Below are 27,171 nucleotides of genomic sequence, written 5' to 3'. Positions count from 1 at the left end.
TTCTTATGTGATCAGTTAGAACCTAGTGTTAAATATTTAAAACCTTCCTGTTTTCCACAGCCCACAGAGAAAAAGTGTCACCGAGACCTTGAATAGTAACAGGAACCACATCTGTTGCAAACACTTCATGCCTTCCTTATTTCTCTCAGAGGAAGTATGTGGCCTGTTTGGCAAGTGCCGTTCTACATGATAGGGTGAAGTTCACAACACTCTCATTTGGCTGGCTGCTTCTCGACCTGATCAGCTAGACACTGCAGGCAACATGAAAACTCTATCACACCTGCTCCTTTCGTGAAACATCCTGCAAAGTGGAATACCATGCTCAGCATTTAAAGGTAATCATTGCTCTGATGCATTCAGGCTAGCATTCTCTGCATACTGGGCCAAACCTTCCAGTCCTTATTCAAGCTAAAGGCAGTTTTGTCCCAGTAAACAGTGCAGGATTTGGACTTTAAATATAAAAAGCCTTCAAAGAGATAGATGCAAAAGGTCCATTGGATCCTCTAGTCCCTCTCCTTGCCGGTGTTTGTAAATGTGAAATGAGCGTGAATTATACATTTCTACTAAAAATCTTAAAATCAAATGAGAGAGACAGACAGCCAGCCAACGGTGAAGCAAACGTTCACATGTGATAACCTATGAGAAACATCACAGATAGAACAGCAGGTTCATTTTTTAAACTCAAATTGTCAGGGATTCACCAATGAGATTTCTCTGTGTTTTGCATGGTATTTGGATTTCACCATTTGTGCAAACTAGTAAAACGTGTTGTTTCAAATGTATACATTAGGGAATGAGGAGTGTGCTGAATAAAAGTGATGCACTCCCCTATGATTCCCAAAGATGTGTGGGATTTAACCATACACTTCTATGATTAACTCTTTGCAAATGCAGGGGTTTAATTATCAGTTAATGGAGAAAAAACAACCAGCATATTATAAATGACAAACCATGGAATTCCTCATTTGAAACTTAGTTGTTTGTAAGCAGCTTCCTTGGAGAACCGGGATGAGTCATGTTCTTGATTTGGGCAATATCTCTTGGGCATTCTGAATACATCTTTGAACAATCTTTGGGAAAGCAGAGTATCAGAGGAGTAGCCGTGTTAGTCTGGATCTGGGAAAGCAGACTAGTTTAAGATATGCAACACTAACTGAAGTACCCCAACATGACATTGTCTTAAAAATAGATATTGCGTGTGATAAAACTGAATGGTACATACATTTGGAGCCAAATTTAAATCCATTTCTGCAGGTGCAAATATTTGGTAAAAAACTGTGCTCACAATTATTTGGGCCCACAATTTAGGTCGCTAAGACCTCAGTCCTTCAATGAGCTCATATGGCCTGACCCCTGTGCTTGTATAGAGCCCAGTTGAAGTCCAAGGTGCTCTGTTTGACCCCATATGCAGAACTCACTTCAGGGTCGGGATCGCAGCCCTTTAAATACCTGAGCTGTGGATGAAATCAAGAAGCAAAATGCCAAAGCAACCTGAATTGTGCTTTCAGACAATTGTGGCTACAATTATTTGCAGATGTAAGGATGGCTACGGAGTTGGGACTGAAAATGCAGATCTTACAGTGAAATTCAGACTTTCATAAGAGCCTGAGTAATTGGTCTCTGTGTGGGGAAAGCCACTCTTAGACCTGCAGACAGACTAAGTGGTGTCAATGGAGCACCTCAGTGGCTATCATGCCTATGGGTTGAAATAAGTTTAATACAAGAGTTTGAACAGGACTATCTGACACGGTTGCCTACAATAGCAGGGAACTGGACTTGGTGACCCAGGAGGTCCTCCCAGTCCTGTTCCTAAATAGCAGCTCCAGCAATCCACTTCTCTATGCCAGATATTGGCTCATTGGAACCATGTAAGCATAGCTTCTATAATCACTCCTTACCATACATCCAGTAGGCCTCTCTGTGCCACCCGTTTTGAGAGGGCAGAGAAACCTGTCAACATAGCACACAGGGGATGGAAACCTGTGTGTTTGCTCTGCCCACGTACCAAGCTTACACAGGATTTACATGGTACATAATGCCTTAAGTAGACTCTCCACTCTTGGGTGAATTTCAGCTAAACAATTACAGTTTCATAGGCATTTAGTTAGATGACAGAGAATCTGCTCATCCATAAGGCCACAATATATGTTGCTATGCAATTTTCCACCTGTCTTCTAGTGGTGCATGTTATATGCAAAAATTCAGGAAAAACAGCTTAGTTTATTGTATCTTGATGCAGCGCACTGTATGTAAGTACACATTACTTATCTGCACAGTCCACTTATGTACTGAAGAACCATGTGTGCCTTTATTTAGATGAATGAAATACTACGTAAGGCTTCTACCCATATACTCTGGACTCCCTTGAACTTACTTAAAAATACAACTTAAGAGCTGTGGTACAATCCAAGAGCAATTTGAAAACACAAACAAGTCCCCCCTGAACGGCTCCCTTCTCATTTTCCAATGCTTGGGAGGAAAGCCGAGTTTTGGAACATGCCCTGAAGTGCACAAAATGTGCTGTTACTCTGGCTAACGGCATACTATATTGTGTGCCAAATGAACTGAAGCCCAAGGGCTGCTCTTTGCACTTTGGATAAGTGAATTGTGGGAAAGAATTGCAACTTGTCACTCACTTCCAAAATTATTTATTTATTTTAAACAACTGTCATTAGTGGCAGTGAAATTTAACATGGAAAATGTCACTGAGATATATTTTAAAAAGTAGGTGTGGTGACATAAAAACCCTAGCTGTAATTGCATGAATGGACTAAACGTTACATTCGGAACTTTTTAGTTTTCTAAAGGCCAGGTTCTGCCAATTTTAGCCTCACTGAGCAGTTACCTGACTATGTGAGTAGTCCCACTGATCTCAGAAGGGCTACTCATGGAATAATGTGACAACTAGGACAAATGGAAAGTACTATGTTAAGGGAGGAATAATTAATTGCACAAATACAAAATGGGAAATGACTGCCTAGGAAGTAGTACTGCACAAAAGGATCTGGAGGTTATAGTGGATGACAAACTAAATGAGAGTCAACAATGTAATAGTGCTGCAAAAAAAGTGAACATCATTCTGGGATGTATTAGCAGGACTGTTGTAAGCAAGACATGAGAAGTAATTCTTTCACTCTACTCAGTACTGATAAGGCCTCAGCTGGAGTACTGTGTCCAGTTCTGAGCATCACATCTCAGGAAAGATGAGGACAAACTGGAGAGAGTCCAGGGGAGAGCAATAAAAATGATTAAATGTCTAGAAACATGACCGAAGAGGAAAGACTGAGAAAATCGGGTTTGTTTAGTCTGGAGAAGAGAGGACTGAGAAAGGATATGATAATAGTCTTCAAATACGTAACAGGTTGTTATAAAACAGGTTGATAAATTGTTCTTCTTATCCACTGAGTACAGGCCATGAAGTAATGGGCTTAAACTGAAGCAAGGGAGATTTAGGTTAGACATTAGGAAAAATTTTCTGACTGTAAGGGTAGTTAAGCCCTGGTAGTTAATTATCTAGGAAGACTGTGAAATCGCCATCTTTGGAGGTTTATTAAGAACAGGTTAAATAAACCCCTGTCAGGAATGGTCTACATAATACTTAGAATCATAGAATATTAGGGTTGGAAGGGACCTCAGGAGGTCATCTAGTCCAACCCCCTGCTCAAAGCAGGACCAATCCCCAGCTAAATCAAACTAAGTTTTGCCTCAGTACAGGGGACTGAACTAGAGGACTTAGCAAGGTCCCTTTCAATCCTACATTTTTGTGATTCTACGAAAGATGCAGAATCTGTCCATATGTTCTTAGTTTCAGGCAACTGTATGCTCTGCTAACATGCACATTACATTCAAGGAGATATATTCATTGCTATGCACAAAAGTATTACATACAGCTCAAGTGAACAGTTTTCATTTCCAAAATTTGTAAACCTGAACATTCAAGAACACTCTGCATATTTTAACGTGGGTTTAAGCAGCGTAACTCCCACTGAAGTGAATGAGAGTCATGAGACAAAAAAGTTTCATATATTTAAAGCTTTAGGGTAAAATTTTCATTAGGGTCTAAATGATTTAGGAATGGAGCTTGCTGGGAATTTGACTTTTTTTTGTTGGAAAATGCTGACCTGTCAAAACTGAAACTTTTAGTGGAAATGTGTCAATTTCAATGAAACGTTCACTGAGAAGGACTCTCAGGACCAGGGTGGAATTTCTGGTCAAAATCTGAGTGAGAGAGAGGAATTTCTGGTCAAAATGAGAGATTATCTAAATCTAGCCAATTGTGAGTATGGACAGCAGACTGTGGCCCCAAGATTTAAGGTGTCTTTGAAATACCTAATGTAGACAAGATAGATGAAATCAGCTTTTTCTGCACAGTTCACAGACTGTATGGTAAACAGAGTAGGCACTGTGCTATAGGATTTTGTGAGGGCCAATGCTGTCAGTTTCTCAGACTAGCAGCCGGTAAGAGATAAAAATCATTTGATTTTAGGTAATGGTGTCAGGACATTTTGTTTTGTTGCTATTTTAAACCAGGCATTGCTTAGCTATTCTGACTGTGAAACTAGGCTGTAACATAAGCCAACCTCTGACTAATGGTGGTTCTATTCTATTCAGTTCTAGATAGGTTCTTGTACCAGGTCACAAAGGAACTTTCTATATATAGTGTAGAAGGAACAAGTTCCACAGCTGCCCACTGCAGTGTTTCATGCATCTTCCTCTTAAGCATTTTGTTCTGATAAGACAAGATGGACCCTGGTCTCATCCAGTTTGGCAATTCCTATATTACCATGGGACCTTTCAGGATCAGAAAATTTTTGAGCCATTCTTTTTTTTTTTTTAATTTCTTTGAGCACCTAAAGCAAAACCAGAACTGCATCAAAAGGAAACTGCAACACAATTCTGCCTGTACTTGGCAATGAAACATCAAAGCTGACATTGACAACAGATACGTCAATCTTATCAATTGTTTCATCACTTCAGAACTCCAAATGTTGAGAAGTACATACACTCAGAAATACATGAGTATATATTCACCGTTTTGCTGTGACTTCCTATTATGCTAAGGCAGTGGTAATGGAAACTTTTGCTATGTACAGTACTTTTTAGCAACTTCCCTAGTTGTGGTTTTCTGCTATTCCCCTGATAAAAGCACCAAAGTGGTGAGAGTTTAGCAAATAGATACTCAACTGCATGTAAAACATCAGCTTTCAAAAGCCAACTATATAAAACCTGAGAGTCTGAAATTGGGTCATTTTTATACATTGGCACAGCGGGTGCTATCCTGAGTCCTTTTTTATGTCTCCTTTGTTTTAGTTCTGAAGTGCATTGATGAAAATAAAGAGAGCAATGGGAAATACTGTGAAAACAGCAAGAGACCCAGCAGAAATAAACATGCCACCCCAAACTGGTAAGCACTTTTAAATTTCTTTGAGGAAAAAAGTTACTGCATTTTTATTCACCTGTCTGACATATGAAAAAGTATGCTTGAGTGTGTATGCAAGATCAGAGGTAGACAGTATAAGGTGTTTACTTTCAGGCGAGTTAGAAGTCATTCTTTAGGAGTCATTTAAAAAAATATTTTAAAATATTGTTTTAAATGTTTTAAAAACAAGTGCCCTTCAGTAGCACTCTGTGATGAGCTTCCCACAATCCAGGAGGCCCAGATCTTCTCCATAAACAAGAAATTGCACATTTGGGGTGATTCCTGTGCATGTTTTATAAAACCTATTACCACATTTTGCTTTGTTCAGATTTTGTTGGTTTTAATCCCAGTCTGGGAACCCTAATAATAATCATTCTGCACTCACGCTGATCATTTCAAACATTTGCACCGAAACTAATATGCAGACAACTTTCCATGCTGCTAAAAGTTATATGAAGCAATGACACATTTCAAGGACGGCAGCTACCAAAGGAAGTGGAGTGGGGGGTAAATTGTCAGCTTGCCCTATGTAGACACACAAGATAAAAAATTTACAAGGCCTCCCACTATGCAGCCTGGATTGTGAGTCCAAGTGGGAGGGGGAAGAGACTCATAGCATTAATACTCCCCATCACAAGAAAGTAGGTGAGGAATGGGCAGAGTTCACGTGCCACAATGTGCCGGCCAGAGGGCACAAGAGGGAAGTAAGCTAGTCTTATAAAGGGATGCAGGAAATTACTCCCCCCCAGGTACAAGAAGAGACTAGGGGAACAAATACGACACTGAGTCATAGTTCTTTCCCAGGGCTTCTCCGAGGATGGCCCAACTATGTGCTAGCCCTTCCTCATGGCAAGGGACCAATCTGGCCAAGAGAGGCAGAAACTCCAGCACTAATTTTAGCATGAGCCAAGAACCAGCACTTCTATATTATCGATGTTTTGGGAAGCTGAGCAGCGCGGGGATTGATAATGGCATAAGGAGGAAAGTCCCCAGTTCAAATCCAGTTTAGACTGATACTTACTGAAAGTTGTTACTGTCAGATGAGTGGGTTCGTGGTCTGTGTGAAATGAAGTGACAGTCTCAGTCCAGTTCTTTGCAGAGGTGTCCAACTTGCATTCAGTGCCCTTGTTGGTCTTCCCAACAGAAAGCAAGAACTGAATAGCCTTGAAAACTGACCTATTCTTTCTCTCATAATCATGGTCCCTTCGGGCTGCCATTGGGGAACACTGAAGGGGTAGGGCGGTGAAGTTTGCATTGTTGCTGATCATGCTGTACTTGCTGTGTGGATACATGCAGGACTTTAGGGCTTGATCCAGTTCCCATGGAAGTCAACAGCCTTCTTCCCGTTGACTAAAACAGGCACTGAACCAGGTCCTTAGTCTCTATGGCTATCAATCCAGCATCTTTCAGACAATAAACTCACGTTGCCAAATTCTGAATTTCTCCCTCAGCCGGTGTTTTAATGGAGTAAGGGTTTCAGGATTCACGCCACAATTTTATAACATTTTAAATAGTTTGGAAAAAATTGTTTCATCCTGGCTCATTTCAACAAGACATCGGTGATGCTGAAACTGAAGGAATGAAACAGAAGGGTAAAGGAAAGAACACAGAAGAGAAAGGAAAGGCAAAGTGGACTGTTACTTTGAGTCTGACTAGCTGTTCGGCAGTGATAAACTTTGCTGTCTGATCATTAGTTTTCCCTCCCATTCAGACCTGCACTCAGGTCATACCCCTATATTTCCCTTCCATCCCCATTTTAGTGCTGCTCAATGCACAAACAAACAACAGAGGATCTTGTATTTTAAGCACAGCACTAAGCTAGTGGTATTGCGTAAGTGGCACTACTCCAGCAGGCACCTCTGAGTCACAATTCTTCATTTGCTTCCTCCAGCCTATACCAGTGGGATGTTGCCAATTGAGCTGTGCCAGCCAGAGAGCAAGGGTGTAGGACCAGACATGCCAAACCCACAAAAAATGCAGAAATTTGGCTTGGTTTTGGCTTAATTGGCTTGTGAGTTGCTTGATGACTAGTTTTTGGCTTGTAGCTTGTTGCTTTTTTTTTTTTTTTAATTGGCTCCCGGCAAGCAGGGGCAAGGGGGAGGCAAGCAGGGGCAACGGGGGAGAGAGTCAGGGATGTACAGCGGACTCACCACAGTCCCAGACTGCTTGCTGGGAGAATTTAGTCACATAACGTGTTGGTGTGCTTAGGGATTGGCTTGTTTTGGCCTTGTTTTGAAATGGGATTAGCTTGATTTTTGGCTTATTGTGAAAGTCAGGGTGCTTATTTACCACGTGAAAGTTGGCAACTGTGTGTGGGACCCGACTTTGCCCGTTCTTTGCCCCTTCCTGCCCACTTACTCCAGGGAGGGAATCAGCTGGTGTGTAGGTAGCCCCAATGTCTAGGTAGCCAATCCACGGGTGTTACGGGTATTATGCCCCCTTACTTCCAAAAAAGGGTGCATAGTCCAAGTCACAAGCTAATCCTTATTGAGCAGGAAATAAGCCTCTCAGCCTGGGACCACATACTTGTGCTAGTGGGGCTTGAGATAGCCTGCTAAAAATAGCGGTGTGGCCGTTGCAGAATTGGCCAAGTCGTGGGCTAGCCACCCAAGCTCAGAACCAAGAGGTCGGATGGATCCAAGTTTGCATGATTAACCAAAGCTGGTGCCACAACATCCGGACAACTATTTCTAGTGTGCTCCCTTGAGCCCTGATAGCATGAATCCATTTACCCGGCCTAGGAGGCTCGCTTCGAGCTACAGTACAGACGTAACCTAAAGTAGTTCATCTTTAGCTTCATGTCTCACAAGACACCTCGGGGATATAGATATCTAAACCAACCACGCACCATGTATTCAGGCATAAATACTGATTCAGTGGAAATAACCGTTCTTAGATTTTTCCTTTGTAACTGTTGGACTGTTCCATTTCAGAGACGTCTTATATAACTAATAAACTGCTAAAGAAAGGATGGGTTTCAGAAACCTAGCTCAGGTTTCAGTTGGACATAACCAAAAGCTTTGTGGGTGGGGCTGGGCCAAATGTATCAAATCCCTTCAGAGCTTGGATTAGGGGCACAAGCATGGGTTGTATGGTCCCTGCATTAAAGTACCAATATTTGAATTAGCCACTGGCAAACCTGAGAGTGATTTTGGTTTTGCAAAACCAAAACCAAGGAAGGTCTGGATCCAGATTTCATTTTAAATGGAACCCCAATGTTCGTGAAGTAGGGGGGACAACTGAGGGGTTCAGATAAATTAGGTTATTTTGTACCATCTCTAGTGTAAACACAGACACTTTAAAAGGATGTAGCTGGTGCTATGATCACCCCTCCCAGTTCATAACTAGCAAATTAATGTGCAAAATTGAAACAAAAACAGAAGATAGACGTGTATGTCAAATAATTACAGATCCTGCAGCCTAGAGACAAAGTAACACATCCACTGATGCATAGCAGAATGCAAGCGAGAAGGGCTGATAAGAACAGTTAGATTTCCACTACATATTTCAACATAGAAACTAAACCTTGCATAAATAGCTTCATGCTTTTAAAATGTGATGCTAAGATACTTCCATAAAATGCGACCAGTTTAAGCTAATGTCACTTGGCACTTTACTTTGGTAGTTCAGGGAAGCAGTGTGCATTTTTGCAGTATGCATTTTTCAGTGTGTTTTTTCCCTATCTCCTTGCATTTATTTCTCTGCCATTCCCGAAGAGGATTCTACATTATGCACTATGTACACTAAGCTAGGTCTAGAAAGACTAAAGTACAAGGCAGCCTTTCACAGACATCGGGATTTGTGAACTTCTGTCGCATAACAGAAAGGTAATCTGAGACCCATTCGGTTCTTAGTATCTTTTAAAAATTATACAATATATCAAGCGAACTACACTAGGCTAAAACCTGGGAGCTGATCCAAGAGCACATCCTGGGGAACCCACCCCACTTAACTCACTGGCACGGATCAAGTGAGGAGCTGCTGACACCATTTACACACATGCAACATGTTGATCAACTCATTCCTCCTTTAGAGCTTGATTCTGCAAGTCCCCGCATGGAAGGACCCTTGTGCAGAACCTAAGGTTATCCTTAAGAAACCTTACTGCTCCTAATTGCCTAACAGGGCTACTTCCAAGCATGAGGGTTTACAGGGCCAAACTCTTACAGAACAGCAACCTGTCCTTCACTGAAGCACCCCCTCCATATATCCACTAAACAGATCATCTCTCCCCAGGCTCTGGTATGAGAACAAGCATTCATCCAAAACTGATGTAGAAATTATTGATTTTTTTACATTTTTTCAATTATTTTCATTCCAGCAAGCTACCCCCAGAGCTGGCGCTTCCATTTAGGTGACCTAGGCAGTAGCCTAGGGCGCCAGGATTTGGGAGGGCGGCATTTTGCGGCTCTTGGCGGCAATTCTGTGGCGGGTCCTTCACTCGCTCCAGGACCCGCCACTGAAGTGCTCCGGAGACCAGGAGCGTGGAAGAACCCCCCCCCCGCTGCAGAATTGCCGCCGCTGACCGGGAGCGCAGAAGGGCCCCCACCTAGGGCATCAAAAACCCTGGCGCTGCTCCTGGCTACCCCTGGCTACTCAGTAATATAAGAATAAGAATAAGAATAACCTCTCTCAGCTCCTTAAACTCCCTCTTCCTCAAAGCCCACTACTTTTGGTTCGCCTTCCGTTAATATTATGAATTAATAATAATTATAAGTATTATTAAATAATATTAACAATCATCATTATTATGAAGGATTACTTCTAGTGTGTATTGCCAACCCAACTCCCTCCTGGCCTTCGTTCCTGATGCTGGCCCCAGATATTAATGCATTGTGTGGGTTTAAAATGATCTAAAGAGGAATTAGAAAGAAACATGCCTAGCAGGAAGTATGTGTGTGCCTGCAGGTGTGTGTGCGTGTGAGCGCACACTCTTGTGACCTTTCTTCTCCACTCCCATAATACACTTTGTTTCTTGTAAGCCTTTTCTACGCTAAGTTGAACTGAGTCAGCAAGCGCCAATCAGGCCTGGGAGCTGACTCTGTCATCCTTCAATAAAGAATATTGTCATATCACATTGTTTGAAAATATGGCCAGTAGTTGTAATTTACACTGGGTTTGAGGCAATCCCCATTACAGCAAATGGGAACAAAATGTTCCTGACAGTCCAGCAGAGGCTGCTATGGCCTAGGCGAGGAGCAGGTAGTGTTTGTACCACCATCATCCTCGCCAGCTATTTTGCGGAAGAGCAATTTTAAACTACCACCAGGGTTCCAATGGAAGCCGCAATGTACCAGGCCGCTCTCTCCCCATCTATTAGTGCTTTTCTGGCTGGCTCCAGACTCCACAGTGGAGGAAGGGCTGCAGCTGCCTTCCACTGTCACAACCTTCCTCCACGCAGAATTTCCACCACTCGGGAAACCTGCACTCTAGGGTATGCTGGAAGAAGCCAGCGCATCAAGCCCCACATTTGCACTGCATGCAGAAAGATCCCCACTAAGAGTTCAATCCTAGGAAGCCCTGAGCAGCCTCTCACTGGAAGTTTTAGAAGCTTGGTACACTTTAGGTTCAGCCCTATGAAGATGTGAACTCTTGCAGAGTGTAACTTCAGTTCCTGCAGCTTTACGTGCACTGCAATTCCAGACTGGTGCAGGATGTTCCTCCCAAACTTCCTCCTTTCTGACCTCAGTTCTCAGAACGACGTTTGTATGTGAATGAGCAAACCACACAAATTTACTTTTCCTTTTTTTAAAATGAAAAAGCCTCTGTCTTCCATTACCAAGACAGCTGCAGTGTGGGGATAGGAGCGCTGTGCAGCCCATTAGTCACCCAGTCTAGTAACAAACCATAAACATAATAGGAAGGAGACATTGATTTTCTGGTTTCCTATTATATTATGAAAAGTTCCCACTCTTACTACACTTGAGGAATCTATTTTTGTACCTTTGAAAATATCAGTAAAGACATACAACGCAACGAAAAATGCCTTTATCTAATGTAATGCACCTGATCATCAGCATTACTTATATTGTAATTTAAGCCATTCATGCAGAATGGTATTATTCAACTGAGGCCATTTCCTAATACTATGCATATTAATTCATTTTGCTACTTTCAGACTGAGTCTCTTCTTTGCATATGGTAAGTATTAAACAAGCTCAGTCTGCAGAAGCTTTTGGCTAACTAGAAGTAAATAATAAAGATCTACAAACTTACAGGCGCTCCTATTTAGCTCCTATTTACACTGTTGCCCAGTAGGCTTTGAGGATAACTTTCTGAAGACATCCACCCTAGCGATGAATTGTATAATCCTTTAAAAATGACAATTTTCATCTTTTTCCTAGGTCAGGAGAGCGATATCCTTGCTGTCCTCTGTGATTATCCCTCCCCGGATATAAGCCAGCCAATATTTCATACCGGAGAGAAACTACGTGTGATATCAGAGTAAGTTGTTCCTTTTTAAATTAGCCCCCGATACAGCTTATGTGAGATAGGGAACAGCTTCTGGTTTATTCATTTGATGCTAGATGAATGTTGTGGTTTTTGTTTCTATTGAACAGGAGAATGTTCAAGGCCTATTGTGGCTGGGAAAGTTGCTTATTGCTTCAGGCACGCACATAGGGCTCCATCTTACGAGTGCTTAACTCCCACTGGTAACTCAGGCCACTCAGCACCTCACAGGATTGAGCAATAGGAAATTCCAGGTTCCAAGTCAATGTATAGGGCCCAGTTTTAAAACATGGACTCATCCTGCATGATATAAAACGGGATTACTTGCATGAGACTGATTCAGCTTTGGCTAGGCATTTGAGTACTTAACCAAACTGAACCAATTTTAGAGTTGGAAAGGAAAAAATACTTTACCTTATCCAAAATTTTCACATAGGTTGAGGGTCTTTGGACTTTATACTCCTGTTTGGCCTCTCAGATAGAGATTACCCTGAACCATGAATTTCAGATCTGGATCCAGATCACTTTCTCAGCGTTCTGAGGGATGCAGACTTGGAGGTCCCATTCCGACCCTTCTCTAGTGTATTACAGATACACAGACTTTTAGTCCCACACACAAAGATGTTATACAGAGCTAGATCCTCAGCTGGAGGAAACTGAAGTCAATAGCCATGATGATCTGTTATGCCCCTGTTTTGGAAGTACCCCTTCCAAAGTGGCAGCCAGAGAAAGTTAGCTGTGGCTCCTTGATCTTTGTCCACCCGGTCCTGACAAAAATTAGAGAAGTAACCAGTCTCCTCTAACTTTCATGAGTGGTACAAAGGATCTTACAACAGTGGAGGATCTGAGTCGAGGTGCTCTGTCAACCATTCCCCCACTACCCCAGATGTCCCATAAGGATAAGGGCATATCAGGGGAGGAACCCTGGCATAGCAGGTGGCAGAGCTTCCACCAGCTTTCTAATGCTAGAATGTTTCCCTATGCCAGGGCAATTCTCCACCATTGTGTAAATGGTGCTAAATGGTCTTAGCAGACTGGAGATTCCAGCCCAAAATAGCTATGCTGATTTAGATCAGCTAAGGTTCCTGCCCATATATATATATATATATATATATATACACAAACAGAAATATGTGCTACGTGTATCTCATTTTCAAAGTTCCATATTAACAATTAGACTGTACTATATAGTATATGAAGCATATGTACAGTGTATACACATGTACTATATAGTATATGAAGCATATGTACAGTGTATACATATATATACATATATATGTGTATACACTGTACATATGCTTCATATACTATATAGTACAGTCTAATTGTTAATATGGAACTTTTAAAACGAGATACACATAGCACATATTTATGTTTGTATGTTTGTCTGTTATGCACTGATCAACAAGTGCTGAAGTAAGAATTAAATGGAAAGTTCTCTTCCTGTTTTGATTCAGCTACAGCACAGAAAAAAAACCTTGCAATGTTCTATGCAAATAGGCACAACTCTCCTAAACAGAGGGTCTGTTGTCCCCACTGGGGTATGTGTGGATGTTAATGGGAGCTCTGGGTATGCGTACACTAGCAGAAGGTACAGTCTCTCTCAGGTCACCCGAGAAACACACCACTCCGAGAAAGAAAAGGAGAGATGCTAGGTTGGTTAGAGCAGCAGTGATAGGAGAGCTGCCATGTCAAACTCAATCCTTCTATGCTGCACACATTGCTCCTGTTATGTTATTTTTCTAAGCCTTTTATTCAAAAAACTATATAAAGGAGAGACAGTTCACAAGGAATAATGCTGAAATCACCACACTCACTTGGGACTCAAAACATTGCTAGTAATCATCTGCATGAGTCAGGGCAGCAACACAAAACACAGAATCTACTCAGGATAGATTACCTATAATGATCACTAGTACATAGAGATGGTTAACAGTGTTAGATAAGCAGTGCCAGATTGGCCCCTGTGAAGATATAAGGAATACCATTCAAGGAAGGTCAGAAGCCAGCAATTGACTTACTGGCTGGCTGACTAGCCTTGCCCACTGCACATGGGAAAAGACCTCCAGCTTAACTGGCAGATCCGCATCAAAGGAGGAGCAGGAAATGGAGGGAGGGCACTGCCATACCTCCCAGAGGCTGGAGCTACTGCAGGGAGGAACTGCTCCCAGAAACAAAAATGTACAGAAAGGAGACTGTGGGAAATCATATTATCAAAAGGCTCTGAGGTAAGAGCCAGGAACTTTGGGTTGAGGAACTTATCAGAGGATGAGGGAGAGATTTGTTTGTTGAGAATGGGGGGAAAAAAAAAAGAAAAAGAAAAAGAAGAAAGCACAACAACCAACTGCTAGAAACTACCGTCCTTGGATTGGGTGAGAAGGTTCCAGGCAGAATTCCCCCAGGGACAGAACTGGCTCATCAAGAGCAAGCTGGGGTCCAGTTGGAAAAAGTGCACTATGAGGCAGGCCCCAACCTCTTAGGGTCCCTCATAGTCTGCTCACTCCCTGGACTTCATTCATTAAGGGAAGAGTTAACTCAGGGTGGAGGTCCTAGTTTGGATAAAAGAAGAAATAGGAGTCTTTACTCAGAGACTTTTTTTCTGGGTAAGATTTTGAGACTGAGGGGGTATCTTTTAATTATTCTTAAGAGAATATGTGAAAATAACCTTCAGCAAAGTTATTCTCATGTATGTTTCACCTCAGATGGAAACAGGAAATCCCACAGATTTCGCACACACAGTAGCACTTTAGTGAACATGCTGTACGCCAACCGGAGAGCTTCTCCTGTCATCGTAGTTAATCCACCTCCCTGAGAGGCAATAGCTATTCAACGGGAGATGTCTCCCACCAACATAGACCTGTTGACATGGTGAGATAGGTTGGTATAATGACATTGCTCAGGGGTGTGAATTTTTCTCACCCCTGAGTAACATAGTTATATTGATATAAGTTGGTAGTGTAGACCTGGCCTAACTGATTTGCCCAAGGTCAGATATAAAGTTTGATGAAGAGCCAGGAAAAGCCAGGTGTGTTGACTCCCAGTTCTATGCTTCAGCCACCAGGCCGTCCTATGCATTAGTGCCTGATCTGCAGTTCACTGAAGTAAATGAAAAGATTCCCATTGACAACAATGGGCTGTCAGTCAGTCCTATCTCCAACTAGACTTTACTAATGCTCTGTTTCTAGCCGTAATACAAATATTCAATACTGGAAATGGATTCTTGACTACAGGAATAGGTCTCACTATTTAAGCAGCAAATGGAACAAATATTTATTGTTTAATATTTAGCTGATTTCTGTGGACAATTTAAACAATAATGTAGCAAAAAGTGAGATTTAGAAAATGAAATAATGTAAACAAAAGAAACGTAGATCTATGTGTGTGTTTCTGAATATTCAGGTTAACAAATATTGCATGTTAGCCCATTTTCTTCCTTAGCATGTTTCTAAAACGAAGGCAGGCTCCCCAAACGCATTTGACCATACCCATCTTCTTGCTTTGACAGTGAAGGAGGTTGGTGGAGAGTCCATTCCCTCACTACCGGTCGAGAAAACTATATTCCAGGAAAATGCGTAGCAAAAGTTTACCATGGGTGAGTACATGCTTTCTCCACAGCATTCCAAAGCTACAGGTGCTGTTATTTCACACATACCATAGTTTATAGGATCAACTTTTCATCCTTAATTAGGGGCCCTAAGTACTATCATAATCCAAATAATATAATTACAACCACCAGCACCACCACTAGCTGCAGCAGCCTGCTAGAAAAATCTAAGTCAAGCAGAGATGACCTGAATTAAATATCTACATCTGAATTTCTTTGAACTTTGGGGATATTTCAGTCCAGATCTAAATTTAGCAGATGTTTTTATCAAAGCAAAACTCCAGTTCCAAACACCCAGAAACTTTGAGAAACTTCTCATTCACTTCTGGGTCCAAGTTGTGAGCTCTGGGCCCATCTCTAGTTTTAAGACACTGATAAAAAGATCCAACTTATAAGAACTGGGGTGAAATTCACTGCTATGCACAAAGCCTATGCACTATTTAAGTCTCAATTAAGACAAGGTGGTGGCTTGAGTGGGTCTCTGGGCTGTTCTTCTGCACAAGGGTAAATCCCCTCCCCAATGAGGGAAAACTCAGTCTGAGACAAAACTGGAGTTTGTCTGAAAAACAGACCAACTAGAACAAAAGAGGAACTTCAAAAGGCTAATGAGATCATTCAAGAATGGAATCCCTGCACAATAGAATAGATATTGAAGGTTCAGAGGTTGGTTAGTGCCATCAGCTCCATCTGAGGAAATCCATTAAAGCATCTGCTTAAGTCTGTCACTATTCAGCAAAGCATTTTACCTGCTTAAGTTTAGGCATGTCCTTAAAGTCTGTTGACTTCAATGGGAATTAGCCCTTGCTTATAGCTAAGCATGTGCTTAAGCCTCCTACTGAAGGTATCAGATACCTGACAGTAGGTGGTATTGAAAATCAGCATGTTTGGTTCTACTCTCCCACCGGTAAAGCCCATTGAATTAGACTGGTGTAAAACCAGAGTACAGTGAGATCAGAATCTGGCCCAGCATATGGAGAATAATTACACCTTTGTCCCTGGATTAATAGATATGGGTAATGACTCACAACAAGAAAAGGTTTAGTTATTTAAACTCGGTGACTTTTTTTAACTCTAGTAAATGTTAGTGTTTCAAATTAATTGAGCTGGAAGGGTTTTGCCCTCTCTTATAGGGCCATTCTTAATGAAATTACTGGCATGAGCGAGAAGAGCAAGATTTGCCCCATAAACTGAGGAAATAATCCTGGGAATAGTTAAGAAAGCAACAGCAGAAGGTTACAGTGTCATTTTTGCAGTCCTTTTCTAGCTAGTCCTGCATTTTAAGGGCCATGTGTTGCTCTTTCGCACCCATGTCATTCTAGAACTTCTTTTCCTGTTTCACAGCTGGTTATTTGAAGGGCTGGGAAGAGAAAAAGCAGAGGAACTTCTACAACTTCCCGACACCAAGGTTGGCTCCTTCATGATTAGAGAGAGCGAAACTAGGAAAGGTGAGAAAACATAACATTCCCATCCACCTCAAATCTCAGACTGCGGCATCCCTTTTCAACAGGGCTTTCCATAGCTCTTAATTCTCTGTCTTTTTCACTTCACACACATCAATTAGTCCAGAATTCTAAACCATATGTAATAAAAAAATAACATATTGCACAGTGCAACATCTTCAACAATCACCTACATAACAAGCAGTGCTGGAAACATGGAGAACCACGGCTTTTGAGAGTTCCTTAATCACTAGCACATACAAAACATTATTTAAACATTGTTTATTTGGGTGGTAGCACCCAAAATGACCCAAGATCGCAAGGCATTTTGAACAGAGAGGTAGACCTAAAGGATGGGTAAAAGGGTCCCACCCTTTGACTCCGTCCACAAAAAATATACAAAAAAGTGGGGGTGGAGGTGAAAAGGAATGTAAAATACATAAAAAGTAGCTAAACTCATTTCCTATTTAGTTGTGTGGTTGTTTTGTTTTAAACTAAACACTTGAAATTTTCTTCTGATCATCCTTCCACCACTAGACTGGCTGGTCAGAAAATGGGTGCCTCCCCTAAGGAAAATTTTAATTTTTTGTCAAAAAATCAAAAACCTAAAACATTTAAGCCAAAACCCAAAAAACATTGATTTGGGTGGTGCCTCAGGGGATTTGTTATGTGGGTATCTCATACTCTCATTCTCCTCTGTAGGCTCAGCTCCCTGGCTGGCCTACATCTCCCATGATGCACAATGGTCTCCTTTCTTGTTGAGCAATACATGATGACATCCCTGACCATAGTATTTCATGGGAGATATAATCTGGCTAGGGGGCACAATTTTTCAGTTTGTGCGTGCGTGTTTTTGACAAACCATCAGAGTTTTTCCTCGGAAAGCAGACTCTTTGTGAAAAAATTTGTCAGTAAATTAGGTTTTTGACAAAATAAAACACTCTCTTCGGAAATTTTTCATCCAGCCTGAATTTAAATCCCCTCTCAGCAATTCCCAGCTTCAGTTCTAATGAGTGTACTCTTCCTTCCTAACATTTGGTCCCTTCCCTCCTCACAAATGAGTAGCTCACTTATAAGTTAGATAAGAACACAAAGAACATTCATTTTACAAACACATGGAAGTTTCACACCCAGAGGGAAGGACAGTGAACAAACGTTACTGAGTCACCTTGCATATTTTTAACTTTGCTAGGTGCAGGATGATGAGCACAGTATAAGAACATGAATAGAATAGGGCCCCCTTTGGCCTGTTAAGGAATATTTATGGGTTTCAAAGGGAGTGTCTATAGTCGTCCTGCTCACATGGTTTCGATATGGGGCTTCCAAAAATTGCAGGGTGCAGAATTAAATGGGAAAAGACCCTCAGAGCTCCATAGAAAGACAGCCATGGGAAGAAATTAAATAAAAAACAAACAGATGGGGATTTTCAAAAGTTCCCAAGGAATCTAAGTGCCTAGAATCTAACCCCTTTGGGCCCTTTTGCAGATCCTACCAACAAGCTTCAAGGAAAAATTGTTGGCGCTTTAGAAGGACTCACAATGAGGGATTTAAGGCTATAATCACCAATCCTCTGCTCTGTCTCTATTTTGAGATCTTTAAATCAGAAAGGTCATTTCGCTTTTTCAGATTGTTCGAGGGCACACCTGTTACTGTGGCACCACATTTCAGAGCTGGTCTGACTTTAGTCAGCAGCCACAGAGGTCTGTGAAATGCACCTTTGTTTTCCTAGGATTGTGACTATTTGATGTCATTTGGTTCTCCTGTTTCTGCAGGATTATATTCATTGTCAGTCCGGCACAGGCAAGTGAAACATTACAGGATCTTCCGCTTGCCGAATAACTGGTATTACATCTCTCCACGGCAAACATTTCAGTGCCTTGAGGACCTTGTGAATCACTATTCAGGTAAGTCTCCTGAGACTTGTAACTGTAGGAACACAATATGTTTCACCAGCAATTGTAAAATATCATGCAGTGCATGGCACAAGGGGATCCTGGGACATGACTCAGGATCTTGGGTGTTACTGTAGTACAAAATAAATAATAATTAATGATAGAGAAATTTGGCTTCTGCCCACTGTACTTTTATTTACTTCACTCCCCCCCGCCCAATTCATATCTCCCCCGGCATTCCTCCACTATTAATCCAGCAGAAAGAAAGACTACAGCTCAGCTGAGTACAGGCAGTACAGATAGACAAAGCCAGATAGTTAAATGACACCAGCCTCTGATATGGTTACAGCTAACATTGTTCAGTGTCGCGTCACAACAGCATTTTCCCCCTGGAATGATGTGCCAACTGTTCATACCTACCATACTGCACAACCTTGTTTGTATCAGTGTGTGCTGGGAAAATTAGCCAGTTACTCTGTTATTGCCTTAGCTGCTTAGTTCTGGATTTATATTAGTGCAGCTCAGAGCAAATATGGCCTAAGACCTCAAAGTTTATGTAACATTATGGACTAAATTCTGATCTCAGTTATACTGATGTCAGTCCAGACATCATTGGTTTTAATGGAGTTATTCAGATTTATGTCAGTACAACTCAGATCAGAAAGTAGTCATATCAAATACCACAGTTAAGTAAGTGCTGCAGTGACATCATATGAAAACCAGAAAGGTTTAAAATGAAAGAGGAAGAAGGTTTGGAATAAACTAATCACACCATACTTGTGAAGAATAAATGGTTCTAGTCTTTCAATTAATAACAACAATGGAATCATTTAAAAGGTGAGAAGCCACAATATTTGCATAATGCTGGCCAAATTGAAATACTGTGTGTAGGCCAAAAAGCCTACTTTTAAGTAAGGAAGGAAAATGTTCTGTTTAATAACTTGTATGTTGATGTAGTAATATGATAAAAGAAGTTTTTTAGACCAGCTTGTGGAAAGAAGCAGTAATAAACTTGACAGGATACTAATCTCTTTTCTGAAATGTTACAGTTAGTTGATTTTTCCCTATTTTATTTTTTAAAGTATTTCTGTAGAGGAAGGACATGAGAATCTGAAACTTTATAATCCACAACACCTGGATGAAAATGATCAACATTTTGTCTCTGAATGACTTTCCCCTCTCTGAGAATATGCAAAATTGATAGCAAAATAAGTGAAATTAGCACAGGTTAGAGCAGTCAAGGGGCAGCTCTACTTTGTACAATGGAATATTTTACAAGTGTTCCTAGTGGTGAACATGTGTTGATGCTTTGGTTGGATAAGTTACACATGATGGACCTGACTGCCTGCCGCTTTGTCTTCTGCATAGTTAGGTACAGCAGCAGTCCAGAGTTAGAGCAGAGTAGGTGGAAGTACTACTCAGTCAGAATAGGGGCATTTTACACCTATGTTGTGCCCCAATGGTTAGTGCACTGGCCCAAGGCCAGGGAGACCAAAGTTCAAATCCCTGCTCTATCACACATTTTCTGTGTGACATTGGGGAAGTCAGTCTCTCTATACCTCAGTTGCCCACCTGTGAAAGGGGGATAATAGTCCTTCCCTTCCCACAAGGGCTTTGGGAGGATATATGCATTAATGATGATGAGGTGTAAAGTAATAGATGCCATGCAAATACCTCACTAAGTGACTATGCAAGAGGCAAGGCAGTGCAAAATCCATCTCTATTTCTCCAAATTAACACCCCTCTTTTGTCTGATATACCCAATCAGAGTCCACATTCTTCTACATCACCTCAACAAGCTATGTGATACAGGGTGCTTCGGAATACCAACACTTTAACAATATAATTAAATCAAAAGCCTCATTATACATGTTTAAAAGATGCTAGAATCCTGGATGTGCTCACATCCCAAATAGGAACCTAATTAGGAATAGAACTAAGCTTCTCAATAACATGGCATAGTTATCAACTTGCAACGTGGGGCCAGGTATGAGGGGTTTAGTGTGCAGGCTGCTGTACGGCTGCAGCAGGGAAAGAGGACTCTCCACAGCCCTCTCTCACCGCAACAGTTCAGGACTGGGTGAGAGACACCTCTTATGAGCTGCAACAGCTCCGGCAGGCCTGGGCTGAGGCAGGGCAGGGGTTTATCTCCCCAGAAGCTCTGACGGGTCTGGGCTGGGCTGGGAGAGAGGCACCTCTCCCTGCTGTGTGGCCCTTGATTGCCTGCTGCATGGCCATACAGCTTACAGGGAACTTAGCTGCATACCGTCATTGCCACAAATAGATCTGTTTTTTACTCACTATGGCTGATATTCACCCTGAGCCTAAAGCTAGCACAAGGCTCAACTGTTCTCAAAATGGGGCTTAGGTGGGAGATATGTTGTGCGCAGGCCTTGTATGGCCTTATGCTCAGGGTGTTATCATTACCAGAAAGGGTGTGGTTAGCTCTAGAAAGTCTGATGCCTCAGCAGTTACACTGGAGTTATAGCAATGTAAAAACCGTGGTAAGCAATTAGGCCCAAACATAAGTACCAGCATGTTACAATGAAAAGCCTAGTAACAAAGAACAAAACCACCTAACACAGTATGCCATAATGCAATTCGACAATTGCATGCCACAGTGTCCAGCATCTAAATGACTATCCTACTTACCACACACTCATCTCCAAGAACGTTTAGTGGAGAAAACATTGGTGCGGGACAATGAGACGCTATTGTGCAATATTGGGTAATTCATCCTGTATTGGTTTCTTCATTCAGAGGTACCTGATGGTCTGTGCTGTGTCCTTACAACACCCTGTCTTGCTCAGTGCACTAACAACAATGCAGTGAGGAACCAAGAACCGCCTGTGGTGATGAGGAACAAAAACTTCAACTGGAAAAACATTCACAGGTACCACATCTTCCATACAGCATCTGAGTCTACATGCTTATTTTCAACATGTTAAATATATACTTGCAATTACAGAAAATAATAAGAAACTATTCACTTCTGCTGAGGTCAAAGCTGAAATTTCCCAAGCCACTAAGGGCTTTGTAGCAGGGGGAATTGGGCATTCAAATCTCTCACGTGACTGAACATTTCAGTCTAAGTGTTCACTTATGCAAATTTTGGTGCATTTAACTACCTCCACAGGTTCTTACTGGCAGTCATAGGGCTGCGATGGGTAACGTGGTTGACAATGAAGTCTGCCAAGGATATTCCCCCAATAAAGATATACACATATAGATTACATAGGCTGAGAATCTGGCCTACTATATCTAAGAATGAATGCACACAATTTGAAAAAGCTTCAACACAGGCCACCATGAAACATTATCCCAGAGTTCAGCTCTCTGCACTGGCTCCTAATTCAATACAGAGCCCAGTTGAAGATCTCTGTCATGATATTCCAAGCCCTCCAAGGGATTTGTAGAACCATGAGTGGAACTGGAGAAAGAGGGTCAGGTTTCAGGAGGGAGATAGTTTGGTATCACACCAGAGGCTCAGGTAGGTGCTATCAGAGAAAAAAGAAGCCTTTCAGCATAGAACACGTCTCTATGCATGCTCTGTAGAGATCTCTTTCCTACAACTCTAGCTGCCTGTAGCTAGATCTAGCCACTTGAGAGATCACCCCTTCCTCCACAACTCGATCCTACCAAGACAGTTACTTTCCACCCAACCTGTGACACTGTCAACAAGTATGGGAGGGGCTCATGAAAGCATGGAGCTGGGCTTGAACAGAGGAAGCTACTCCCACAAGAAATAAGAATGACCACACAGAAATAATCAATTTCAGAAATACGTGCTCAACTCATTTCTTCAATTTAAGCTTCTCTCAATAAGCTATGCAGCCCCCTTCTCTCATCAAAACAACCTAATTCACTTGCTCTCACAGACAAAACCCATACATTACTCGAGCAATTCCTCCTACAAGCTGGTAAGAAAGAGAGACTTTCGTTCTATTTTTCTATATTTTAAATACATCAAAGTTGCTCAGATATTACTGTGATGAGGGACATTTAAGGAAACAGATGAGACACAGAATTGATCACAATCAGCTATGAGCCAGGAGTTGTTTCTTTTATGCAACTATGTAGCACTAACAAACTAGTAAGTCCAGTATACGTATCTGAAATATTAAACATAACTTTTTTTTCAAGGCTCCAGATAAGTAACGAAGAACCAGAAAATACACTGGCCATGGACGATTCCTGTCTCAGCTATGGCCTCAGGGAAAGTATCGCCTCTTACATCTCCCTAGCAGGGGAGGACAACTCTTCTTTTCTGAGTACCAGAAAGAAAAAAAGCCAGTCTCTCATATACACTGGAAGCAGACGCAAGAGTACCCTCCATTTGCCAACTACGTATTATGAAGAATGAACTTGAGACAGATGCAGTCCACAGAAAAAGAACTGAGATGTAAGAGCAAACCATGGTCACCAGGCAATCCTATCACAGCTGAAAGACACAAGCCTACCAGCGGACGATCCAAGAGGAGATTGAAGGAAATGAAGCCAAAATTAATGCTAGTTTTGTGTCTGTATGTATTTTGAATGTTAACCAGATACTTTAAAAAAAAACAACCATCTCAGCTACTGTGTACATAAATAATAACACTGCACCTTTAATTTGGTCATGCACAGGTTATAATTTAAGTTGAGAGAAGGACTCTAACTAAAAAATCATAAAGCGAAGCAAATGACTACTCAAGAAAAGGTGAAATCACGACTGCACCAAGGGCCAGAACAAGGTTTAGGCACCACTTAAGACTCACTTGAGCCTTCATTCTAGGCCTTATGTTGGCACCATCCTCAAGAGTGAATATCACACAGTGTTATTAGAAAAGGATGGGTTTGCTGTTCATTGTCTTTTCTGCGTCATTAGAAGACTCTCAGCAATGAGGCTATTCTCTTCTGGATGCAAAGTTATTTCCATCTCTGCTGCAGAGAAATCAGGAACTCACTGGCTCCCCAAAGACAATTAAAATGCATTTGGTATCTAGCTTCCAAGAACTGCTTTGGTGACACTGAATCTAGACTGAATTTCATCTTCTTGGGAAAAATATAACAAACCTGCTCTTCACAATGGTTTAACCCAGCTGCTGGCAATGCCAAGTGAAATCACAAGACAGAGCAATGTTGGAGTTCTTCTCAGTGAGCTAAATGGCTTCAAAGTGGATACATGGGTGTAACAGAGTAGAATTCAGCTGCTCAGGCACAATTTAGTAACATACCCCAGGAAGCACAGGTTTTAAAGTGAAATTTAAAATATGCTCAGATTAAGTCCTACAGTCATAGTGAGTTGCAGTATGTCTGAAATTTGTGTGAAACTGCTCAGATTTCAGCTTAATTTCTTACAGGCTACATATATTTATGTATAATATTTATATTAAATGCTTTTATTTCTAAACTATATAATAGTTTAGCAGCAACAGGTACAAGAGTTTTTTTTCCTGAACATCTTTTCTGAAAAGATACATGAAAAAGCAATAAGAGAGGGGTTCCCAAACTTTTTAACTGCATGACCCCATTTTAATGAAGTATTTCCTGCCAGGACCCCAGACAGCATAGTGGACACCATTTTGAAGACCTCACACCATATGTGAGGTCACACCACAGGGAGGATACCATTTTGCTCTATAAAATTGTGTCCTCAGCACACTGTGACCTCATATGTATGGTGCATGTGAAGTCACTCTGTGCAGAGGATGCCATTTAGTTAAGCAAAATGGCATTCTCCATGCTTTGTGACCTCACACACACTGTACATGTGAGGTCATGCTGTGCGACCCAAAATGGAGTCCTCCTCACGGTAGGGATGGCCGTGACTCATTCGGCTGATGGCACAACCCCATTTGCAGTCACAACCCACAGTTTGGGAACAGCTGCAATCAGATATTACCTAAAGCCATCTAGTGACAAACAGATTGAACCATCATGGACTAGGGTATCTTCTGATCCACGTGCGTCTTTTTTGTATGTCTGTAAATGAGATCACGATTTGGCCCTTTGAACCCTGATTCTCCAGTGACTTCAGCTTCAGAGAGTCATTTACACCTGTAGGAATAAAACTGTACCATCCATGTACATGAATTGAGAATTTTGACTTTAACACAGCTACTCTGCACAGGTCTAAATGACTATCCAAGGTAGGGAGCACTGGAGAACTGGGTCCTTTATGGATATCTTCTGTACTTGTCTCTTAGCACAATCTCTGTATGTCTGTACTTTTTAGATTCTGTAACAGGTCATCTACACTAGTGATAAAAGTACACAATGATCTATGTAAACAGTCCATCATCTGATTAAAAACATTTGGGAACCTTAAAACATGAATGTAACTTACTTACAGATAGCAACCACCACAAAACAAAATAGACTCAGGAACTCTAGATGTTTGTACACTCTAATATATTGCTACTAAAGGGTCTGGCTCTTAACCAATGAAACATATATGTGAAGCATTACCATTTTCTAAAGCACATCTTTGTATTTATTCCCCATTAAAATAATATGTAATCGCTATTTAGCTCAATGTTAAGTTTGTTGTCTATGGTAACCTGCGGGTTCATTAGCATATAGGCATGGCAACACACACTCTTAGCTTACTAGCATACACCCCTCTTTGTGTATGACTATTTCAAGAAAATATTTTAATATTTACAGTACAGTAGTGAGCAGTCAAACTCATTCTAACGAGAGGGACAAATTACATTTTTAATTACGGTTTGATGGTGGTACTACAAAGTTACGATCATACACCACCATCCATTCACAGCAGATCTCTCACTGATAACAGTCAGGGTTTTGCACAAAGAGGGAGGATAATTATACTTTTAGTTAGGCCTTGGGTAAAACTTTCAAAAACAGCTAAGTTACCACGGAGCGGAAGTCCCAGTTCCGAAGTAACTTCAGTGCATATGTCTCACCAAAAGTCCCTTGTCTCTATCAAAGTTCCACTGGCTTAACTAAACTGACTTATTATTGCATGAAGTGTAGTTGTAGCTAGGGCAATCAGATGTCCCTTTTTAAATGGACAGTCCTGTTTTTTGGGACTTTTTCTTATATAGGATCCTATTACCCCCCACCCCCGTCCCAGTTTTTCACAGTTGCTCTCTGGTAACCCTAGTTGTAGCCATGTTGGTCCCAGGATATTAGAGAGACAAGGTGGATGAAATAATATCTTTTATTGGACCAACTTCTATTGGTGAGAAAGACAAGACTGTCCAATAAAAGTTAGTCCAATAAAAGATAAAGATAAAAGGTTCCATCAAGACTCTTATTTTGATTTAAATTTTGGTCATATCAATTTCTTAACTCAATTCCTTACCTCATTAAGCTAAATGGATATTAGTCAGATTTAAATAAAACAGAGCCCTCACAGAGTTTTGCACTGGTTTAACTAAATCAGTTTTTAAATGAATTTGTTAAATCTGTTACAGAGCAGACACACACATTCCCTGTGCTCTCTCGGGTGTGACTTTCAGCATAGACAAGGCCTTGGTTACGTCATATCACCCAACATGCCAAGATCAAAATGTGGGATTCAAGGTGTGACAAAGACCATAAGGAGGGGAACAAAAATGATTCATACTGGAAAGTTAAAATGCTTAAAGGAATTTATCCATTTCATGAAAATAGTTCTTCCTAGAAACTTAGTTTCATGGTTCTTTATTTCTGGCATAACTTATTTTCACCCCCACCCCCCCAAAAAGTGAGAGAACACAATATTGATGTTGAACTTTGGAACTAAAATAAGTAACATTCCTCAAAATGAGGTAACTTGGAGAGGTATGAGTCAAGTCATAGTTGAACTCACTAAATGAAAAAAAAAAATCAATGCACTGTTAGGACCAGTGCTATTTCTGCCCTTTGTTCACTCGGACAACTGCAAATTCAATTATTCATTTTGTATGGAAATACTGCAGAAATTGTACGTGCAAATGAACTGCACCTTTACATCATCATTGTTAGTTTTAAGAGTTAACTTCAAGTTGAGATGAATGGGGACACTTCTTTTGCTGTGTGAAACAGTGGAACATGCAATCCCTGTCAGCAAGTTACTGTCGCAACCACAAAGACTAGAAACTGACTTTTTTAAAAAAGTGAAAATTAGAATGTGAATCTGTCATGGGATTGGCAACATACCTCAAGGACGATGGATCCTTCAAAGAGGCCGGATGTTTGGCAGATCAGCTCTGTAGTCTAAAAAGTGCTGAATAGCAATGATATTTGCAGAATGGAAACTCTATACATTATGAACCAGTTCTATGCATATACACATGAAAAACCACAGTGACAGGAATCAGAATGTCAGTTTGATTAAATCAGTCACTTAAATGGGTCTTACCGTGTGTTTGTAAAATGCCTAGCGCAAGGGAATCC

General features: G+C 41.2%; 2 protein-coding genes across 3 annotated transcripts in view; one reads left to right on the top strand and one right to left on the bottom strand.

The window, feature by feature from the left end:
* TG (thyroglobulin) overlaps positions 1-27,171 on the bottom strand; it is a 211,619-nt gene that overhangs the window by 51,427 nt on the left and 133,021 nt on the right. The gene's annotated exons all lie outside the window — the stretch shown is intronic.
* On the top strand, positions 193-25,315 carry SLA (Src like adaptor). Its single transcript, XM_030553859.1, has 8 exons — positions 193-335; positions 5,311-5,404; positions 11,764-11,863; positions 15,375-15,461; positions 16,815-16,918; positions 18,685-18,816; positions 21,565-21,697; positions 22,948-25,315. The coding sequence occupies exons 2-8, from the start codon at positions 5,326-5,328 to the stop codon at positions 23,165-23,167; spliced, it is 855 nt and encodes a 284-aa protein (XP_030409719.1). The 5' UTR covers positions 193-335; positions 5,311-5,325; the 3' UTR covers positions 23,168-25,315.

The sequence above is a fragment of the Gopherus evgoodei genome, chromosome 2 (assembly GCF_007399415.2).
Source record: "Gopherus evgoodei ecotype Sinaloan lineage chromosome 2, rGopEvg1_v1.p, whole genome shotgun sequence".
Taxonomy (NCBI): Eukaryota; Metazoa; Chordata; order Testudines; family Testudinidae; genus Gopherus; species Gopherus evgoodei.
This window is presented reverse-complemented; position numbering and strand designations above follow the sequence as displayed.